Raw genomic sequence first — 18,262 nt, 5'->3', positions numbered from 1 at the left:
CATGAAACATACAAGTAGTAGATAAACTTGGATAAGTAGTAGAAACACAACGACGAATCAAGCAGCTAAATTAAGCTAATGGATGGGACAATAACTTTCAAATAAATTAATATTAAGAAGCAAGTAAACAATTAAATCCCCAAACAAAATATTATGAAATGATAAATTAAAAGTTAATTGAACACCAAAGTTAACTTAAATTGGGATTTGAAAGCTAAAATTGATTATTGAGGTGGTAAGTTGGTAACATAAGGCAACCCATACAAAGTGTCAAAAAATATGCTTACATACAGACATACAACAAATTCAAAGTCCCTTTGCATAATAGGTGCTTCAAGGTGCGAGGTACGCAGCAGCAACCTTGGCAAAGTAGTAGCAACTGCAGTCTTAGAAGGGAAGCAACAAACTTTTGAGGCCAGCTGCAGCAGCAACCTCGGTAGGGCATCAGTAGCTGCAACCTTTCGAGGCCAGCAATAGCAGCAGCCTCGGCAGGGCAGCAGTAGCTGCAGCAGCAGCCACGGCAAGACAACAGTAGCTGCAATTTTGCAAGTCTCACCACCCTTATACTACTTAAATCCAGACTCATTGAACATCCTATAGATAAATTTAAGGGATAAACTATCATCGACAATGTCACCCATTTGATTTAATCATCCTAAAATGGTAAATAATCTAAATCATTAAAAATCCATCCTATATCTGCACCACATTAGAGCAAACCTATGAGCTAACTCTAACATCAACGAGCTAAGTAAAATTAGATTCAGTGTACTCTTATCACACAATTTTAAACAAAATAATCATTAAATCTATCACCAATTGAATCTACTCCGTAAGTAAAATTCGCACACTTCAATATATAATCCTAGAAATTAAATACAAGCAAGAACTAAGTAAAATGCACCATTCAATATATAATTCTAAAAATCGAATAAAAGCAAGAATTACCCTCATTTCAATTGTGCCTTGATGATTGGTATTACGGAGTACCTCACCTTATGATTGCACTCCTATACGAAGTCGCAAAAAAATAACAATAAACTGGTATAAGTGCAGTTTAAACATCAAGTCATAGAGAAAAGAACGATTAATCATGAAATTCAGAAAATTGAATTAAAAGAAGAGAAATTGCAGAAATTAATTAAAAATTGTTTCTGAAAACCCAAGCCATCAATGGCGACACTTGCGGTGCGGTGACGGAGAAAGATATTGAAGAAAGAAGGGGTGGCTGCGAGATCTAGGCAGCGGTGGTTGCGAGAAGTGAGTGGGATATTTGGCCGGTGACTGCAATTGCATGTGACTGCAGGATAGAGGCTAGTAACGTATTTGAGTCTTGTGAGAAAATAAAGATCTACAAAAAAACGTAAAGAGCATCGGTTAACCAGGGCCCCTAACTTATGAGGGCATCGATTTTCGAAAACTGGTGCTAATTTGTTAGTGTGGATTGGTGATTTTCTACTAGTGATAGTACCTAACTAGAAAATTGGAAATTTGTATCTAAAATGAAATAAAAGGGTTTACGTTTTTTAAAAAATTAATGTAATGCAGTAATGTACTACGAACATAATAGTACATGGCATTTATACTACATAATAAAGCTTGTAATCTCTAATTCGACTATATAACATCATGACCAAAATCGACATAACACGAACACGAAATTGCTGAGAAAAAGCACGAATCAACACGACACGAAAACAATCTAAATATTAAATTGGTTAAAATATGAACTAACTATTTTCAATTTTACATATGGTTTATAATAGATTTGTGAGCATCTAAAGATAAGCACAAGACGAAACAAGAACACGACAAGGCATACATAGCATTAGATGCCATGTAGTGTACGCATAATATTTTGTTGCCAAATATTGCAAGTAGTGAATGAATTATCATATGTTGCCAAAGATTTTAAGTAGTGAAAAAATTATAGCATGTGAAAACTTGAAAGACATTAAGAAGCCAAACTACCTTTAGCGGTGTCAATCGGGTTTACAATTCGATTTTGGGTTCGGTTTATCGGTTTTCGGTTTGTAACGGGTCGGTTTATATCGGGTTTAAATAATTAGCGGGTATGTTCGAGTCCGATTTTAATATTTTTTTAGCAACATTTAAAATAATAAGTTGGCTTGTGCAAGGTAATGGAAATACATGAAAAAATCATGGTCTAACATACTTTGGAAGTTACAACAACATTTCTAAAACTATTGCATAGGCAACAATTTTATTGTTGTTATATTTTTAGGCAACATTTGAAATTAATGTTGCCTTTTATAAGAAAGAGGAAACATTTTGTGATATTGTTGTCTTACATACCATAGAGCAACACTTTTTAAATTGTTGCATTGTAATGTATTACAAATTGTAAAAGATCAAGGTAATAAAATAATATTGTTGCCTTTAACTATAAAAGACAATAATTGTCATAGTGTTGCAATGTGACGTGTTGCCTATTCTCATTTGTTTTGTATAGTTACTCGTACCAACTTTTAAATAGTACAAAGTACATGTAGTTGTTATCATCTTATCAATATGTTTAACCAAGGCTATATTGTGGTTAATTAGTGTTAGATTATCAGTATAGTTCTATTGTGGTTTACAACTGTCAAGTTTACTGTGGTTAAATAGCACGAGAAGTTTCTAAAAGGAATACTAGCATTATTTCGTCAAGTTTAGTGTGAGACTGTGAGTGCGTGACAAAAACTAATAATACTTGCATTTTATTTTTAATGTTTTTAAAAGACAATACTTCTAATGGCATTTTTATTTTTATTGTTTTTTGAGTGACAATTATTATTAGTATTATTAGTACTCTGATATTAGCCTAATAGAAGAGCTCCACATACCTAAATTACTTGTACCCATGTTTTTGGACGATTAACTTGTGCTCCACGTATATAATGTAAAATGCTAGCCATCCCAACTTTGCCACTTGTCCCACTTATTGTTTCATTTCCTCTTTTCCTTTCAAGTTTCAACGTCTACATATTCTTTGTTTTCCTTGCTACAGCTACGAGTAAAATTTTACGCTACAATACAAACAAATTACGGCGTTGATTTTTACTAGAAAGACACCTTATTTTTTAAAACAAAAGGCACCAATGATCATAAAACTGATTTGTCTTCTATAAATACAAATGACGCTCAATATTGCAATATTTTACACAGTTTCAAATTTTCCTAAACAAACTTTTATATAAAGCCGGTATACATTGTATATTGTACATCAAACGAAAAATTACCATACAAGTTAACCTGATAAAAAATAAAATTTACCTATTTTTCTAATAAAGTTGCCTTACGAAATTCCTCTTAAAATATAAAAGTAATTATATTACCCTATGTGATACTTGTTTATTAAAAATCACTTCTTAATAATGATGTCCAATGAATGGGTTGGGCTTGGCTAGCCGGGTTGAGGATTAGGTTAGGTCAGCCAACCCCAATTTGTATTCGACCAACTGGTGATCTGGCTGGGGCGGGTTCAATTGGATCGGATAAAATTTGGCCGAAATCGGACCCAACATGCCTGGGTTGAGGACTGACTGTGCGTGCCTCTCGTATCGTGACGGGCACGTGCTGGGTCTGACTACTTTTGTGTCGACCCGGCCCATGCCCACTCTAATAACCACAACAACAACAACAATAACAATAACAATAACAATAACAATGATAATAACAATAACAATAACTATAACAATAATAATAATAATTTGAAACGAGTTAAACTGAATTTTTTTGAGTTGAACTATACTGAGCTGAATTGAAATTTGTTGAACTGAACTGAAATTACCTGAAATTTGCAGAACTTAATTAAACTTATCTGAACTGAACTGATAAGATCTGCAACGAAGTCCAAATGAACAGGGGCTTAGTATCTAACCCGCAAATATCAGACAAAAAAACATTGAAGTTTGAGGTCTAGTTAGGAATTTTATCCAGACTTACAAAAAAAAATGTACGCAAGTCACATTTTACTTTTACTCCTTCCATTCCTTCGTTTCTCGTAAAAGTGTCAAAAACTAGCTCAAATTGACCTATAAGTAACGAAAAAAATCCAAGTTTATCTCCTAGATAAACTTTCCATGTTTATCAAGTGGCATTGTTGTAAATAAAAGGTATGGGAATGCGTGAAATCAAAGTAAAAAACTATTTTCTCTACGAACTGTCCAGCTGGCATCTAAAAGGAACTTGACAGAGCAAACAAACGATCGTTAGTACCATCAAGACTTAAACTCACCTTGAGTTAAGGCATGTAAAGAAGCCCATAAACACCAATTATTTAATCTTATATTCAACCCAATTGAGCAAATACACAGTTCGACAATGTCCATATTCAAGGCTATATCCACCACGATGTCAAAGTTACAAAATTTAATTGTTTAAAACCAATCACAAAATCGAATCTTTTATTTAACATAGTTACAAAATATAATCTTATATTCAACTCAATTAAGCAAATACAATAATACAAAGTTAGACAATGCCTGATTCAAGGCTATATACACCACAATGTCAAAAACTCAAAATTGTAATCAGTAAATATCACGAAACACTTACCTTTGAAGAGTCCAAATTATGAACCGTTATAACCAAAAAGTAAAAAAAGTAGAGTCCAAATTCAACCCATCCACCCACAATGTCCAAATTCAAGGCTATGCTAGCACCAAACAATCGAAGAACACAAAAAAGCAAAACTCAGGAGATTGGAAGTTTGGAGGTGATTAATTCAATTAATTCAATGGGGTCGAAAAGAAGAACCTGATTCAATTGATTCAATAGGGTCGAAAAGAAAAACCCGATTTCAACACCAAACAAGCGACGAACGAAACAATAAAACCCAGGTGATTGATGAAGTCCGAAGAAGATTAATCAATGGTGTAACAACAATGGAAATGCATTTGGCAGCTTTTGCTAATTTTGCGAAGGCTGGTAACATCAATTAACTATGGTTAAGGCTTCCAAGCTAATGACATTTATTGCTGGGTCTAATGTTAATATTCTTTGTTACCGTCAAATTACCATAATACCCTTTGTTAACAACTGGAAATGACATTAACAACCCTAGATAAACATCCCAAGTTTATCTAGGAGATGAACCTGGGCTTGCTCGTAAGTAACTTAATTCAAATTTTGATATATTGACACATTAATTTAGTATGGGCGTGCCCGGGTTCATCCCCGTGAGAAATGAAATTGTTTCTCACATGCATTTTTACATGCCAACGAAGCAACTTTAGTAATAAAATAAAAAGTCAAAAAGTGGGTCCATTTTGTTGTTAATTAAGTCACGCCGTTAGTAGTAAATTAGGTGGAGTGTTGACGCCATCGTCTCCAAAATTTCATTTCCAGTCCCCTTCTTCATTATCAAGCTTCATCTCTTACACCTCCAATTGTTGCTTCGGTGAGGATGCCCTGTAGTTATATCTGAGGATTATTATAGTTTGTCTTGTGTGTTGTGGCCGTTTCTCTTGGTGGTGTTGGTGGTCGTATGGTGGCAAGATCTAATTAAGGTATTTTGTTTTCTTCATTGGTTCGTGTTGTTTGTTTCTCCCATTTTCATGAAGTTATAGTTTTCATCTAGCATGAATTTCTGTCGTGTATTGTGTAATTGTTGTTAATTTGTTTGAGTTGTAGAATTAGGGCATGGGTGATTGTGTGTTTGTAGTTAATTACACATAAGTGTATTGTCGCGGAAGTGTGTTTGTTCTTAATAATTTCACAATCATAAGTTTTGAAAAACTCTTACAAGTGTGAAAGTGTATTTTGTTAATTAAGTTTGAAACTGTATTGTTGTTAACTTGGATTATGTTAATTAAGTTTCTAATTGTTTTGTTGGTAACTCGATTATGTTAATTAAGTTTCAAAATGTATTTTTGTTTTGTTGTATTACTCAAATTCTAGTATTGGTGTATTTGTGCTTTTGCTATGAATCTGCTACTGCTGTTATTCTCCTATATTTGTCTATGTATTGTATTGTTATCTGTTTTGATATTACATGGTAGTTGTAGGTGGGTAATGGATGTGAATTTGGAAGCGGATGTTGAAAGAATAAATTCCTTGGGAGGTGGGTGTGATGAGATGGGTAATTTGATGTTAATTGGTGTAGATTATAGTCAACAGGAAGGTTGTGAAGTTTTGAATACAGATAAATTAAGTTCATTGGGAGGTGGGTGTGATGAGGGGGTAAGTTGATGGAAATTGGTGTAGATGACAGTGAACAGGAAGGTTGTGAAGTTTTGGATATAGAGAACTTAAGTTCATTGGGAGGTGGGTGTGATGAGGTGGGTAAGTTGATGGAAATTGGTGTAGATGATAGTGAACTGGAAGGGTGTCAAGTTTTCAATACAGAGTCCTTGGAAAATATCACCCTTACACAGACCATTCAAAATAATTCACCCTTCTCTTCTAAAAATGGTAAAGCTAATAGTCCATTGCAACACTACTCCCCGATCCAAACAATCAAACTGATTAGGGGATTTTTCCTCGCCACGTGGACCACTCAAATCTTGCCACATGTCATCCACGTGGACCAATCAGATTCCGCCACGTGTCACCTCGTGAGTGGTCCAATGTGGACCATTCAGGCCTCGACACGTGGCAAACAGATAGCCAACCAGGAAAGCTTGCCTCTTACGGCCCAAAGTTCCAAGCAAAGCCCAATCAGCCCTAGGTTTACCGAAACCTAGTATTGGGCACGTTTTCCAACACTCTATAAAAGGGGGATGTTCCCCTCTGAGGAACATCCATTCAGAAATATTCAATACACATTTTAACTCACAATCAGAGAAAGTCAGACACCTGACACCTCGAACTGAGCAATTACACATTGCAGATTCTCTCTTAGAAACTGAGAGAGACCCTTTACTTTCCGCACTTTACTCCTCATACATGTTCTAACTTGATCATCGGAGGCGGAGCTCCCACCCACTGGAGTCTCCGTTGTTTTGCAGGTACAGGCGTCCAGAAGTCAGTCTTGGAATTGTAACTCTCCCGAAGGATATCAAAAAACCCCGAAACACAAACATTGAGACTACTGTGTCAACAAATAGGGTTAATGTGATTACCACTGTTGAACTTCCAAAAGTTGGTATGGTTTTTAAAAGATGGGAGGACATTGAGCTATACTACAAAACGTATGCAGAGTGATATGTGTCGTTTACCGTATAAAATTAAATATTTATTTTCCTAACTTAACCTTCAAAAATATTAACAACTAGTAAAAGGGTAAGTAAGGGTCGATCCCACGAGGAGACTTTTAACTCTTTAATCAAGGTTTAACTAAATTACAATATTACGGAAATTTACATAGTATACATTTATTCACATATGTACATAAAATGGGGGTTTGTTTTAGATAGAACTAAACTAATAAAACTAATACTATTGACGACACAACTAACCAATTCCACTTCGGCTCTACTCAGACTAAACTATTGATAACAATAATTGACCGACTCATGCAAAATTACTCAATTTAACGATTAGACTAATCGTAGAGACTATAGTAACAAAGACTCCCTATCTCCCTTACTTGAAACCAAATTTGGACTAAGCCAAAATTGACTCTAAACCGATCTAATTAACACAAATAATTCGCAACTTGCATGAGTTAGATACGGAAGCATTAACAACTAGGAGACCTCATTAGTTCTAATTAAACTAATCACATAAATGCTTAGAATAATTAGATTGAAATTGCCCTCTGATTTAAACAAACCATAATCGCAGACTTGATAAAAATTAGATACTACTTCACTATATAGTTCAAACTAAGCCAAAACATATAGATAGAAATAATTCACAACTGATAACATGAAAGATAACAATCAATCTCAATTGCAAATTTAATAATCAAGAACGAGCAAATTTCAAATACCCATTAAATCGAAAAATAATACTATCAAGAATCAACTATAATATCAATAATCCAATAAAAGTACTTCATCAATTTAGCAAAGAACATCTAATAAATCAGTAGTATGGAACAAATAAGTTCAGAAGAAGACTTATAAAATATACTCTGAAGAACACCCGAATAAACCCGACTTCGACCCCGCGATTCACCTTCGTTCTTGTTCTACCTTGGATTAGAGACTAAGTTGCCCTCCAGTGGCTATCTTTTCTTCACCAATTGCCCAATTACGGACTCACTCGAACTCTCGTACCCTTTGTATAATTATTGGCTAAGTTGTGTGTCCTTTGAGATGATTGTTTTGGGGTTTTTATAGCCAAAAACAACGGCCTCCCATGATTTTCTGGGCTGGAAGGATAAAATTTAAGATGGAAATTCATCTTCTATTTGCTTGAATTTCGGATGATATTGTTGAAGATGAACCTTAATAAGATTTTGGGATATCTTTGGTTTTCACGCTCCTTTCTTTTCTTTATTTGTTGCTGCTTTCTTATCTTTGCTTTCTTATTGTTTAATGTTGCTAAGTCACGTGCCTTTTTCTTCTTCCTTTTTTTTTATTTGCTAGTCTGCTTTGCTATTGGGCTCGTAGTGCTTGCGAATATTTTTCTTCCTACCAAAAATACACAACATAAAATTAAGTATCAATTATTATAAAAATAACTATAAAATAAAATAATGAATAAAATAAAATCTAAAATAATAAAAGTAAATAAAATCATAAAATAACCAATATAAAGCGGCCATTGGACTAATATTAGGGACTAAAAATATAGTATATTATGCATTTATCACAGAGCAGTATGGATTAAGGGTTAGCAGGATGCAAGGTGCCTATACAATACAAAACAGAGAAGGGGGATCACATGGAGGTGCGAATGTTGGGGTCCGTAAGATATGAAGGCTAAGCGGGAGGCAAAGAAAAGGGCCAAGTTAATGGATGTTGGTGGCTGTGTAGGAAATGTGAATGGTGTCACTGGTGAGGATGAGCTTGCACGTGGTAAAAGGAAATCCAAAAATGTTTCTGCAAAGCTAGGATTTATGGGAGCTAGTGTTACAAGTGATGGCCTATGGGTTTTGAAAACTATAGAATTGGAACATACTCATACTCTTACACCAAGCATGGCTAATTTGGTGAAAGAGTATCGTATGAAGAAGATGACCTCAACTGTTTGAAAGAGGTTACTTAATTATCGTGAGGAGGGTGTTCTCGTGTCGCAAATTTGTGGTTGTCTAGACACGGAGAATGATAATTTGCCGAATGTGAAGGATATGCAGCACGAGGTTTACAAGCAAAGGCGCCTAAAGATGGTTGGGGAAGATGCACAAGCAATGATGGATTACTTTGACTATATGCAGGCCGACAATCAAAAGTTTTACCAAGTCCATAGGTTGAATGAGGAAGGTCGTCTAAAGGATGTGTTGTGGGTCGATGTAAGAAGTCGAGTTGCGTATGAGGAATTTGGAGACGTAGTGTGTTTTGATGCCACATATCTCACAAATGAGTACGAGCTACCGTTTGCTAATTTTGTGGGAGTGAATCACCATGGCCAGTCCATTTTATTAGGTTGTGCTCTCGTTTCCCATGAAGACTGTAACACTTTTCGTTGGATATTCCAACAATGGTTATCTTGCATGGGCAACAAAGCTCCTGTTGCTATTCTCACTGACTAAGCAGCCGCAATGAGGAAGCCTTTAGCTGAAATTATGCCTAATAAACGCCACCGATGGTGCATATGGCATATCTTAAGGAAATTTCCTGACAGACTTGGAAAATGTGCTATGTAAGTAGTCTCCCGTACCTTTCATTTTCTATTATTTAACCATACCATAAACACTTCCCTGCTCAAGATTTTCCTCTTAGTATTAAATACTACATTCTTAGCCTATTGAAAAAACCATATCCCAAAATTACAACTACATAATCTTACACATTTCACGTTATCAATGAAACTTGAACTACATTTTATAACAATAACTCTCACCATCTTTTTCAATACACAACCTTCATCCAACGAAGGAATTTTACTTTGTTACCCTATTAGCTGCAAACTAAACTGCATATGGACAATTTTCAAATACATAGGCAAGATACATATGGTCCATTTGATGTACAAGACCAAGTTCGGGTAGGAATCCAATTACAATATAAACTTCAGCAACAAACAAACATAATCTCACACATTAATAGTACATTTCAATATGGCAAAGGAACAATGCATTGATTCAATGCAGTAACAACACCATTAATTAAATTTTACAGCATTGTTAAACTCATTTCAAGCAATTACAGCATAAATCAATAAGACTAATTAATCAAACAAGTTCGATTAATCAAACATTTTTACTAAGGGTATCATTCAACCTAACAATCAAACAAGTCCAAAATCGAAAAATTACGATAGTGTTAAGAATATCCTTACAAGATGTGATTAAATCGCGACGATTCAAGTCATATAGCTCCACCGACAACTGCCTCGCAATCCCTCCACAAGTCAGGTAGCTGGCAAACCTCTGTCGATTAAATAGTCCCACACCCTCCACCAGCCTAGCCCTCCACACGTCAGGTAGCAAGCAAACCTCCACCGGTGTAAACCCCCCTCGCACATCGTCACCAAACTTCGACAAACTGAGCGATCACCGAGAAATCACCAAAGACACTCAAGAACAAACAGCTTACTCCCTATGACTTTCACCACCATTAATTTTTAGGCATTTTCTCTCACTCCTAGGGTTTCATTAATGGAACGTTTGCGAGACCGCTAGTCAAACATATAACGGACGTTAACTATTCTCTAAGAATTTCGCATTCCAAAAGTAACCTTCCAACTAACTTGTTAAATGACAAATATGACCCATGAAAACTAATTTCATTTCTCATGGAGATGAACATGAATTCGCCCATTTATTGTGACTCATTCTTTAAACAAACCAAAAAAAAAAAAAAAGTAACACGAAATCGAGCCCAACCTATTTACCCGAATTTACGGCTCTACCTTCCTCGTGCATCTACTTGTATATTGTCGTGCCTCGTGCATCTGGGTGCACCGTCCCTTAAACTTTTTAATCCTCCCACCTCTCCTGTTTTACCACGCCAAAAAAGACGGTGTAGAAGCAAAGCCGTTAAAAGGATGTATCATCCTACCAGAGGCGGCGTTCGCGGTGGCCGAGATCGTAAGTTCTTCATCTCTTTTTCCCTCATCTCAATTAATGGCGATTTTTGTTCATTTCATACTTAACGATCTTTTAAATCATGAATTTTGTTCTTGTTATGATTCTTGTAATTATTTCGTGAGTAGGTCGATTAGCTTTTTTCTTGAGGAATTTCAGTCGTCTTTGATTTTTTTTAGTAATCCTCTTTTATGGGTTTCTATTTACAGTAGCTTTGTGAAATATTTTGATTGTTGGTGTTTTTGTTGTTCAATTTTATGTTTTTGACCTTTTTTTTCAACTTTGGATTTGCTGGGTTACTTTCTAAGTAGTCCGATTAATTGAAATTATAAGATTAAGGATTTAACATTTGTAGAATTTGTAATTTATTTTTGTAATTGTTTGAATTATTTTTCCATAGAGTGGTACAAATTTGAGTGGATTATTTTTTCTTTTGAATTAGGAACGACAAAATGATATTTTGATGGAATGAGTTCTCGGTGAGGTTATAGGAGAAATTTGGGAATTATTGGTATCTTCGGGTTTCAAGACGATGGCGGATTTAAGAATTATGAATTGGAATTAATTTTTGAGCTGGGGATGCTGAAGATTGGCGATAGTTTCCATTTGGTGGAGAGGAATGTTAGGGTTTTTCTGAGTTACGTTTGTTGATGGTTCCGTGTATGGATAGAGTAGTTTTTCTGTCACTCTCCGGTTTTATATCTTAGTGTTTGTCTCTCTTTCTAATTTAAGTTTGCGTTGCCACTTGCTTGCAATACGTCATCAGTTTTATTTGACATTAATTTTGATCTGTATATGTATCTCAATTCCTATTCGATCTACTGAAGTCAGTATCGCTTCTTAAAAGACTTTTAATCGGAGATATGGAGGTAAGACCTAGATTCATTTTACAGTGGGGACTGAATAGCTTTCATTGATTGGTGTTGATAGTAGGTCTGATGGCAATATAGCATAATAGGGGTTTGGATGAGGTATGAGTCTAACATCTTCCGTTGAGAGAGATCCTCCTGTGCACGGAGTGTACGTGTAAGTGACAGTGAGACTCTTCAAAAAAATTGGGTTGTTGTCATCAATTGCTTTGTTCTTCACACCCGTGATTTTAGGAATGGCCCAAAGTCACACCACAAGAGGAGGAAAATTGTGTAGTGTCAAGTGTGTCAAAATCACCCCCTCAACCCATTTGGTATGGGGTATTATCATAGGAAAGAGAATTAGCTAGACTAATTCCCTTTGTTGTTGTTTGTAATGCCATTTTAATCATTCCATTTACCTTCTGCATTACCCCAAAATGGTATTTCCATCTCCTTTTATGAACCATCCATACACCACTGCTCCCACAACCACTGCTCAACCACCACCACCTAATCACAGTCGCGTCGCCCGACTAGCATGACCACTGTCACCGCCTCACCACTGCAATCCCACCAGCAACGCTGCCTCTCATTATACTACTCATATCATATAAAAGCACCCAAATCTTACCCTAACCACCCCAAGATCAGCTCCCACCCACCCAAAATCTTCCCTTACCGAACTTCAAATACCTCAATTATTTTTATTTTGAAGAAAATACCTCTACTAATTGATAGCTTTAGTGTGCTATCAATTAATTATAGGAAATGTTGATAGCTTTCCTGTATTATGCAGCTCTAATTAAGTATAAAGTTTATTTGTATGATGGTTTTTGAATATTTTTCTCTCTAATTAAAACTTGTAAATTGTCAATGTCTTTTTAGTATTTACATATTATATTTGTATCTATACTGTTTCTCCCCCATCTTTGAAATTTATTATTGTGGATGTAATCAAGGCAGCTGTATTACAAATTATCATTGGCTGGTTTGGAGTATTGTCCATATTTATTTCCCCTAAATCTTGCCAACGCATAAATTTATAGTGCTTGGAATGTCTGTTGTATGTGGCCAATAATTAGCAAGTAGATTACAGGTATTCAAAAAATGCTTATGATTGGAAATGGGAATAACAAGGGTGGCTGAAATTTGTAAACTATTAGGCTAATAGTTAAAACAGTTTTTGATGTGGGACCCCTATTGTGCAGATCACCTTCTCTGTCATTATTATTAGATGTAGACATTTTGATAAGATCCTTTAAAGATAACTGGAAACTTCAGAAAGCAAATTTTTTCCAGATGGTCATTTACAGTAAGATGGTTTGAATTGGCTTGCAAGATAACCTATGTTTTAATGGTATCACCATCTACAAATGATCACTATGAAAGTGGGACTTTAATAGGGGGCTCAGGATTGGACTTTGGAACTGAGTTAGTTAGAATAGTGCTGACTCTAGCTGTGGTATGTTGCCTAATCTAGACTTTCTTTAGTTGCGACTTCACGATAGAAGTTTGCCTCAAAGATTATTGTCCTGAACTGTCTATGGTTGCAGAGACTCTCTTTTTCTCTTCTGTTTGGTTTCATTTTTGGTTAGTGATAAACATATGATTTTATGCATTCTATTTTGTAATTATGATTTGGTTTCATGAATATTGTGTTTATTTTATTGTTTGACTTGTATTCAACACTATTTTTCACCATTTATAAATTTTTGGTCAGTGATAAACATATGATTTATGCATTCTATTTTTGTAAATTATGATTTGGTTTCATGAATATTGTGTTTATTTTATTGTTTGACTTGTATTTAACACTATTTTTCACCGTTTATGGTATTTTTTATCTTACGAAAACTTATGGCTATTCTTCTTTTTCAGAATTCAAGTGGGATGATGTGAAGGTTGATAAACACAGAGAAAATTACCTTGGTCACAGTCTTAAGGCTCCTGTTGGGAGATGGCAAAAAGGTTTTTTTTTTTTTTTTTTTTTTTTTTTTTTTTTTTTTTTTTTTTCACTTGATGATTATGTAGGTTAAGGCCGTTCACCTGGGTCACCCAGTGGTTGCAGAATATGTTTTTCGCTTTTTTTTTTTTATTATTATTATATTTATAGAATTCATATATAGTGGATTAGGTGCTTGCATTTTTTCAAGGCTTAGTTTGAACTTATTTCAACTGTCTTTATTGTGTTTTCTTCATATTTAAGGGTAACCCTATATTTTTTTTGTTACTCTTTCAGCCTGCAAGCTCAGACCTGTTTATTTGGTGATTTTATGTCAACTTCTGAAACTTTGGTTAACTATGCTGATGCCAGTCACCAAAAATAAGTTTGCACTGAGAAATTCTCAAGGGGATGAAATACTATATTTTGGCTAATGCTATTAGATACTCCCTCCTTTCTATTATAACGGTTACGCTTTCTAAAAATGGGTGTTTCAAATTAATGGTCACACTTTATTCCAATTTATATAGGTTATATGGCCATTTTTAGAATTTATTTTCACTCTACTTTTTCTCACTTTACTGGAATGTTTTAACTAACCTATTTTTTTTATTCATCTTCTCTTACAACACTCTACTCAACCTATACATGATGAAACGGAGGGAGTAAATGAAACATTGTTTTTTCAGATCAAGACTTCAATAAAAAAAAAAAAGATTAATAGTTTTTACAAATCTATGTATTATATGTGTTGTTGCGCTGCTCTGAGATTTTTCAATTGTAATGTTTGCTACTTATAACTCAAATAGGCAAAGATTTGTTTTGGTACACCAAGGACAAGAATTCTCAGGGCGTTGAACAGGATGCCTTAAAGGCAGAGATTCAGAGGATCAAAGAAGAAGAGGAGCAGTCAATGAGAGAAGCTCTAGGCTTAGCTCCAAAACGTTCTGACCAACCAAAAGGAAATCGTCTTGATAAGCATGAATTTTCCGAACTTGTCAAGCGTGGATCAACTGCTGAAGATTTGGAAGGTGGTCATGCTGAAGCAGCAAAGGTTCAAGGACTTGGTTTTGCCAGGTATGAGTTTGGCATTTCAAATTTATTTTGACTAATTTTTTAATATCTTTTGTATGATAATTGATCATGTATCTGCCTTAATACAGTCATGAAGTATTTAAAGTTTACTTTTGATAAGTTCTGCTCGTATTATTGGATATCATTGGAAAGTTTTGACATATTGGTTGTAAACTTGTAACTATATATTCTCTTAACTTGAATCTTCTGTTTGACAAGGATGGAATTCTCCTTTGTTTGTTTGTGTGTGTGTGATTTTGGGTGGTGGTAATTTGAATTCATTAAAATTATTTTCTCATCTTTTATTACAACAAGAAATACATAAAAGTGTTTAACTTGCGAATCAACTTTTTTGGCATTTGGGTCCCACATGAGTGATGCGTATGTTCAAGAAACTTAAACACACACAAGGATAATTCAAGCCTAATTCTCTATAGGATTCGTCCACCAAGAATTAAACAAGAAAAACTAACTAATTAAGTTAAAGGTCACACCACCCCTTAATTAATCAACTTAAACAAAGCTTAAAGAACTTAATCACCATCTTCAAGAAACGAATGTTTTGATTGCAAAACAAACAAATACTTTGATTTATTAATCTGAAAAATTCTGTATCTAAAAGTCATGGAATTACAACTATTTATAGACTAAAAACTAACTAATTCTAAGTCTAATAGGACTTGGACAAGTCCCTAGCCTTTCGCCCCAAGTAACCCAAATAGAATAGGAAAACTAATTCTACTTAGATTAGGAAACTAATTCCAATTCTACTTAGATTAGGAAACTAATTCTACTTAGTCTATAATTCCTAAAATAAATAAAATTAATCCTAAGTGCTTAAACCAAGAAAAACCCTTTCAAGTGAAAGGTTGCAAGCGAAAACTAATTAAAAATCACTAAGTAGAGAAAGTAGAGTGATCCGGAACTTGTGCTTGTACTAGACACCAAGTTCCTTTGCTTGAACCGTCCAAGAACTGCCAATTTGTAGCTTCTAATGAGTTAATGTTCTAGTTTAGGTTTTCCTTGTAAAGATTTAACAAACTCTCGAAGTTATCAATATCCGGATCAATGAGTGTCTTAAATTTTGTTTATTTGTTTTCAGTGAAGGTAACACATCCAATGTTGATGTCATTGAGTGTAATTTTGCTGAAAAAAAAAAAAAAAAAAAAAAAAAAAAAAACCACCTTCCATACCACAGCAGTTCTCATTGCAAAGTGTTTTATCTATTAGTTATTGAATTATCAGTTGCTGTTTTAATAGTTAAGTCATAGGAGTTAGTGGGGTATTTATAAGGTTATTTTTATTGAAAGGTAGATGTGAAAAATAGATAGTGGCCCAAAGGTAAGAAATAATTATTAAGCGGTAGAAAATTATCAAACAAGGAAGTTTTTAGACTATTGTGGTACAGCTGAAAATGGAAAGTGCTCAAAATAGTCTGGTGTGGGATGGAGGGACTAGGGAGTATAAAGAATTGCATGCTTCTCTGATGGCATGATTGCATGAAGACATTTACTAGTGCCATTCAAACTTTGCGGTCTCTTTGTTGGTTGATAGCGGTTACAAGTCAATACATGTCCTTGATTAGTTTGGTGATTGTATACTTTTCCATTAGGCCTAGCGTTTGCTCTCCATCTCATGGTAACCAAGTTATCAATAGTCTCGTTTTCAATGTGATTTTCCAGTAAAATTGGAGATGGCCTACTGGATGTTTGTAGCCCTTGAGCTCTAGATAGCGGAATGCCTATTTTTGTGCTTGAAAGGTCACCAATCCATATTTTCCTTGTCAACTTGAATGACATTGGCTTGGAAATCATTGTATATGTTTGTTTGTTCTAAAAAATTACAAATTGTAGTTTGTAAATTGATGATATCTTCTCATTATTTTTTTGCCAATATTTTGGAATTTAATTCCTTTCTTTTTACTTGTTCTGCTGTAAGTTGACGAGGGTATTTGACAATTTCCTTGTGAAACAGCATTTTAGTCAAGTTGGTTCCTTGTGCATCTGCAGTTTTTAGCCTAGAACTTTGCTTTACCAAGGATGCAGTTTGCTGAGTATAAAATCTACATTTAGTTGCTGGGTTTAGTCAATTGATTTCCTGTGCATTTGCATGTTCAACTCATTATGGGATTATGAGGAAAACAAAGAGTTGTTGCATGGTTGAAGGATGCCGAGTTATATTGACGTCAGGTTTTATGTCACATAAATGGTTCAAGAGAATTGTTGTATGTAGAATGGCGTGAATTTTCTTGGAAGATATTGCAGTCTCTTCTAATTTTTGAACTCATGATTTCCCCAGAGCTTCTCTGCTGTAACTTTACACTTGGTTCTTGGTGCACACAGATTTTATCAACACTGTTAATAGTGTTGCTGTTTGAAGTTTCACATTTAAATTTTATTTTATCATCTTCACATTTATTTTGTTCTTGGCAATCTAGCTATGACTCATTTCAGTTTGAAGTTTCACATTTGAGTTTTACCATCTTAACATTTATCCTGACCTTGATTATACAGAGCTCCTCGTATCATGGAGGCATCAACTACTGTTTTGCCTGGTGCCAAGGATGTTGTTGCTGAGGCAGATAAGGCTCCTCCTGAGGCTTCTGAGAAATTGGATAAACAGGAGTCAGATGAGGAAGTTAGACGGAAGAAGGGAAAGCATGATGAGCGGAAACGTGAGAAGCACGAAGAAAGAAAGCACAGGAAGCGTGAAAAGCATGAAAAACATCATTCTCATGACTCAGATGACAAGAGGAAACGTCGCAAGGAGAAGAAGAGAAGGAATGATTCAGATTCAGAATGATTTCATTACTTCCTTTGTAAAACAAACTCCCCTCACATAGTAATTTTCACGGACCAATTTAACTTCTTTGATTTATACTACCCTTGTGTATGGTATGGTGTTGGCTACCTCGTAAATGTAAGTTCTTTGCTAGTTCGATCCTCAAAATCTTCTTCATAAGAGTACATTTATCTCAAGTCATCACTAACTTAAATCCTTTAAAAAATTTATGTCAAGTGCAACAGGCTAGTTATACTCTATAGAGCAAAACAGTTGAGATTATGGTGGCGGAAATGGAGATGGAGATGCTTAACTATATGTATATCTACGCAAATAAAGATGCTTAATTATATGTGTATCTACGCCAAAAGAGATGTATGATGTGAGTCATGTTATAGGAGAGAAGGTTCATGGAAATTTTATCAATACAAATTTCTGAAAACCATTTTGTGCATGTTGAGATGAAGGGGCAATTTGGGTTATTCGGATAAATTATTAGGTTTACTGTAACTGATTTGGGTGGCAACAATT

At 34.8% G+C, this 18,262-nt stretch overlaps 1 protein-coding gene across 2 annotated transcripts; it reads left to right on the top strand.

The window, feature by feature from the left end:
* The first annotated feature begins 10,715 nt into the window (after positions 1-10,715).
* On the top strand, positions 10,716-18,173 carry LOC110697485 (multiple myeloma tumor-associated protein 2 homolog). 2 transcript variants are annotated; one of them, XR_002506487.1, is made up of 5 exons: positions 10,716-11,086; positions 13,813-13,902; positions 14,686-14,953; positions 17,464-17,869; positions 17,977-18,173. XR_002506487.1 is itself a non-coding variant. In XM_021874857.1 (4 exons), exons 1-4 carry the CDS (start codon positions 10,792-10,794, stop codon positions 17,750-17,752), a joined length of 942 nt encoding a protein of 313 aa, XP_021730549.1. In that variant the 5' UTR covers positions 10,716-10,791; the 3' UTR covers positions 17,753-17,911. The 2 variants fall into 2 exon arrangements, 1 of the variants encoding a protein (XP_021730549.1); XM_021874857.1 differs by lacking the exon at positions 17,977-18,173 and having other exon boundaries at positions 17,464-17,911.
* Positions 18,174-18,262: the final 89 nt, after the last annotated feature.

The sequence above is a fragment of the Chenopodium quinoa genome, unplaced genomic scaffold (genome assembly GCF_001683475.1).
Source record: "Chenopodium quinoa cultivar QQ74 unplaced genomic scaffold, ASM168347v1, whole genome shotgun sequence".
Classification (NCBI taxonomy): Eukaryota; Viridiplantae; Streptophyta; class Magnoliopsida; order Caryophyllales; family Amaranthaceae; genus Chenopodium; species Chenopodium quinoa.
This window is presented reverse-complemented; position numbering and strand designations above follow the sequence as displayed.

What these genes read in the sequence shown, in the direction of transcription:
- LOC110697485 (XM_021874857.1), top strand. Translation starts at nt 10,792, where the DNA reads ATGGAGATGAACATGAATTCGCCCATTTATTGTGACTCATTCTTTAAA. An exon ending in CGTTCGCGGTGGCCGAGATC is followed by an intron (nt 11,087 to 13,812) that starts GTAAGTTCTTCA and finishes CTTCTTTTTCAG; the next exon opens with AATTCAAGTGGGATGATGTG. An exon ending in CAAGGACTTGGTTTTGCCAG is followed by an intron (nt 14,954 to 17,463) that starts GTATGAGTTTGG and finishes TTGATTATACAG; the next exon opens with AGCTCCTCGTATCATGGAGG.